We start from the raw sequence: 4,855 nt of genomic DNA, 5'->3' as shown, positions 1-4,855 counted from the left end.
GCGCTTTTCTAGAGATTATGCGTGGGAGTCTGAGAGGTCCTCGAACTCACTTTGCTTCGTAGACAGCCCCCTGGACGCCTAGTGCTCCACCCTCTGCTCGTACCTCTTTCGTACGATGGATAAGATCCATGGTCACGTCAGGTCCCCACAGGAGGCGCCAATGTTCAGTTGTTCGTCACTATGAGAGGTCGGCCGGGTGTTGGATCGAGAGCAACTACTAGAGAAAGGAAGGTTTCTGGACCTAGACGCGAACTTTGTGAGGCAAGATGCTGTTATGGTCGTTGGTAGGTCGGTGGATGGGGCTACCTACAAAGACATTCCGATGCTAAAGTAAGTGTCCGTACGATGAAGCGGCTAATTAGGGTAAAGATTACGTACCTTGGGGGAGGAGTAGGTGACTCCCCATTTATACCTTGTACTCGGGTGGGCCCTCTGACTTGGGCCTGTCCGCCTGAAAGCTTCTGCCAGCTGTCCAGGCCTTCCTCAAGAGGTAGAATGACACACATGTTACCCTTGCGTATACGGGTCAAGGATCTGGCGGGTTGGTAGCCCACAATATAGACCCCCGGCCATTTTTGGGCTGGGCCGAAACAAGGTTCTAGTCCGAAGTGTGTGGACTTTATGAATAACCTAACACAACAGGTATGCTTATTCGATCAGCTCTTGAAACTTTAATCAAATTGAACAACTTTTTTCACGAATGAATTAATTAATTAACATGAAATTCAGTAACGAGAAGACATAGGAAACATGTATGCACGTTTTCCCTTTCAGTAAATTCAGAAAATCAGCTTGCCTTAGTTTTCATGGATCATTGTTTTACGGTCTTTCACTCAGTACAATCTAATCATTGGCTAACAATGCGTACATAGTCAACAAAAGAAAATCAAAGAAGAATAATAAAACTATTTACTTTGACCGATTTGAAACATTAGTACGACTTACTATCTTCGTGGTGATCACGAAGACTATTTATTTCAATTAGCGACGTGTTAATTAGGTGCCGCTACAATTGTATGTACAGTACCTTATTGTGTATTGTATATATAAAAGGAAAAGAATTAATGTATGTAAACTAAGAGTAATGTATTCCATTTCCTTCTCCTAATAAACTAAGCTAATTAAGCTGCATAGCCAGATTAGTAGGGATTCAAAACATAGGAATAATGGCTTCAATTCTTCAATATTGTAGCTTTAGTAGCTTTTTGTTGGTTACATTAACATGCATGTTCACAACCATTGGAAATGCAGCATTAGCAACGGGCATATTTAGACCTAGTGATTGGGCTCTTGCACATGCCACATTTTATGGTGATGAGTCTGCTTCTGCCACCATGGGTACGTAGAAAACCACTTCTATTAATTTTCTGTTATATTAGGAAACATTAAGCCTTTTTAAAACAAAAATATACGGTAACTAATCTTATTAACATTAAGGGATAACATTCTTAGAATATTGTTGTGATGATCAAATTGTATTTTTAGAATATTGTTGGGAGGATTTGCTGAGTATCCAAGCTAATAACGAGAGCTTGAGAAACTCGCTTTTCGTTTAATCACACACCAAGTCAAGAGGACATCTCTAAATACACTCCAAAGTTTAAGTGAGAGAGTGTTTAGGTGTATCTAGTTTTCTTCTATTTGCCTACTTTTTCAGTTTACCCTTCCCTTTATGGAACATGACGAGTTTTGTTAAAATTAATGATCTCCATAACTTGCTCATTATACTCGTTGCATATCAGTTTTAGATCTATTCCTTTATTATTAAATGTTTAACTAGTATATTTTTATCGGTAATAATATTATAGAAATATAAATCTTTTAAAATTACGTCAATTTTTTTCTGACATTATAGATTATGACAGGCACAAAAGATTTATAGAATTAAACTACTTTTACAAAAAAGTTGTAGGAAATAAAAATTCTCGCCGACTAAGAAGACCAAAGTCTCTGTAGATAAAAAAATCAAATAACAAGCTTTTTAATTATTATTTTTGTCATGCGAAAGAGTTTAATTTTTTAGTAATAATTAATTTTAATATTTGTTATCTAAAATTTGAAAAAATTTAATGTGTATACTTTTATATTTGATTAGATGTTAAATCTAATTTACAAATAAAAAGAATTAATTTTTATGCTTGATATTTAAAAATAATATTTTTCTCTCTATGTATATAAAAATATAATTAGATATTTGTATTTTACTCCATTACAACAGTTGGACCTTTTGCATTGGACTACCACCTTTTATGAACCGAATCGGTTTCTTGGAAGTTTGGGCCAAAGCCTACAAGTAAAAAATGATAATAGTGATTATTTCTTTAAAATATAGGTGATAGTAAGTTAATAGCTATTTTTCAGTCTCTCAACCTATTTATACATAGGTATATCATATCATATATATTACTAAATTTAGAGGTGTTAATAATAAATAACCTTTAATCAATTAATTTCTTACTAATAAAACCAATAATGTGACTTTGCACTAACATGACATCATCTTTGCTGTGAATAAAGGAGGAGCTTGTGGGTATGGAAACTTGTTTTCGAACGGTTATGGAACAGACACAGCAGCATTGAGCTCAACGTTGTTCAACAATGGATATGCATGTGGGACTTGTTATCAGATAAAGTGCTACCAATCGAGTGCATGTAATGCCAATGTGCCCTACACCACTGTAACCGCCACAAATCTTTGTCCTCCTAATTGGGCCGAGCCCTCTGATAATGGCGGTTGGTGTAACCCACCAAGGGCCCATTTTGACATGTCCAAGCCCGCTTTCATGAAAATTGCACAGTGGACTGCTGGCATTGTCCCTGTTCTCTACCGCAGGTAATCAATTAATGGTTTATTTAATCCTGTAAACCAAAAAAGAATAAAAACTTAAATTTTCTCATTTTCTTAAGCATTTTTAAGCTTAGAAACAATTATAGTTGTCTCCTAGTCCGTGTTTTTTGTTTTTTACTGTGTAATATTCTAAATCAATTCTAAAAAATTTTTAGTCAAATAATTAATCTGATGTAAAAATTTATTTGTCTAAATATATAAAAGTATGAAAACTGAATTGATGATTAAAATTTGTTGAAAATTAAAGTATTTTCACTAAATTTTTTAGAGGTTGATTCCGGATATTATTCGTTTTTCGTTTATTTTTGTATGTTTAAGATTGAGTTGTGTATTTAATTGAGGAGATTATTATTACATGTTAGACAAATGAGCTTCAATTATTTAGCCTTACATAGAATATAATAAAAATAAGAGAAAGTTTAGAGGCCAACAACTTTTATGTTTTGTGATCAGCACTTAACTATCAAAAGAAAAGTGAGTGATCTCCCACCATTAGATGTAATCTCACACCATTAAAAATACTATTAATGGCCAATTGATAGTTACAAAACACAAAAGTTACTGTCCTCTAATACTCCTCTAAAAATAAAATGGACATTGTCTCCTGTACATTTTTTTTTTCCATGGCATGGAGATCGCATCTGCATCTGCCTCGTCCTATCAATAGAAATTCTTAATTAGGAAATGATGTTCACACAGATTTTCTATTTCACCACTCCTTTTTATACACCCTTTCTCCCCTAAAATAAAAATAGTTACATTAATTCTCTTCTCTTATCCGTTTCCCATATATAGGTATTACTGTATTAGTATTAGTAAAGGTAAGATTTAATTTTGAGATACTATTCACACAGAAATCTTTATATGATATATCTAATAAGTGAAATAAAAAAGTGTCGTTTTTCTAATAACAACATCAAGAAATCTCATATATAATCTAATAAATGTCTCATGGATTCCTTTTTATTCTTGAATAAGATATCTCTGATGTAGATCACACAACTTATTTAATACTTAATAGTAAAAACTAAAAGGGTCAATAGAAATCACTTTTCTTAATCATTAGAATGATGAAAACCTCTTACAAATTACAATACAATATAATAATAATGCCACAACAATAACTTAAACAGACAGCTATACAAGCAACTATAAAATCCCATTTATATCTTGCCTTTTTTTTTAATTGCCTACTACTCAATTGCATCGTAACATTTGTATGTACACACAGAATAAATTATTAAATCAGTCATAATATATTTATATATATTGTTTAAATAATTTTTAATATGGTAAATTTTAATATGATTATAGTATAATAATTATAATAATTATATAAATACTATTAAATTTAAAGTTATATTTTTTTATATTTTGATAACATTTTTTTAAATAATATTATTAAAAAGTGTTGTTTAATATTAAAAAATATTATTTTAATTTTAAAAATATTTTTTAAAATTTTATAATTATTATAATATAATCATATTAAAATAACTCTTTCAATATATTTTACATTTTAAGATGTATTTTATATAGAGTTGCATGCGAAAGGAGTGGGGGGCTTCGATTCGCAATGCAAGGAAATGGGTACTGGGTATTGGTGTATGTGATGAATGTGGGAGGTGGTGGAGACATAAGCAGTATGTGGGTCAAAGGAAGCACAACAGGGTGGATCGCTATGACCCACAATTGGGGTGCTTCTTACCAAGCATTTGCTTCACTCTCTTCCCAACCTCTATCCTTCAAGATTACTTCTTTAACTACCAAACAGACCATCATTGCTTGGAATGTTGCTCCTTCTAATTGGGCCGTTGGACTCGCTTATTCCACCAATATCAACTTCCATTGAAATTTACAATCCATTATTCCTCCTCCTCTTCCTCTCATCATTATTAACTTCTTACATTCACTTATATACATTGTATGGTGATCACCTCCGACACTTTTTATTTTTATTATTGATATTTTAGTAATATTTTTTAATAATGTGGAGAATTAACGTAT

The 4,855-nt window shown here is 32.2% G+C and overlaps 1 protein-coding gene across 1 annotated transcript; it reads left to right on the top strand.

The window, feature by feature from the left end:
• Positions 1,074–4,780, top strand: LOC107618292 (putative expansin-A30). The gene is made up of 3 exons (XM_016320314.2): positions 1,074–1,338; positions 2,518–2,833; positions 4,388–4,780. Exons 1-3 carry the CDS (start codon positions 1,167–1,169, stop codon positions 4,698–4,700), a joined length of 801 nt encoding a protein of 266 aa, XP_016175800.1. The 5' UTR covers positions 1,074–1,166; the 3' UTR covers positions 4,701–4,780.

Source organism: Arachis ipaensis, chromosome B01, assembly GCF_000816755.2.
Source record: "Arachis ipaensis cultivar K30076 chromosome B01, Araip1.1, whole genome shotgun sequence".
NCBI classification, from domain to species: domain Eukaryota; kingdom Viridiplantae; phylum Streptophyta; class Magnoliopsida; order Fabales; family Fabaceae; genus Arachis; species Arachis ipaensis.
Note: the sequence above shows the minus strand (reverse complement) of the source record. Positions and strands in the feature narration are given on the sequence as shown.

Excerpts from the sequence above, each read along its gene's own strand:
- LOC107618292 (XM_016320314.2), top strand. The coding sequence starts at position 1,167 with ATGGCTTCAATTCTTCAATATTGTAGCTTTAGTAGCTTTTTGTTGGTT. Across the intron at positions 1,339-2,517 it reads GTCTGCTTCTGCCACCATGG|GAGGAGCTTGTGGGTATGGA; the intron begins GTACGTAGAAAA and ends CTGTGAATAAAG. Across the intron at positions 2,834-4,387 it reads GTCCCTGTTCTCTACCGCAG|AGTTGCATGCGAAAGGAGTG; the intron begins GTAATCAATTAA and ends TATTTTATATAG.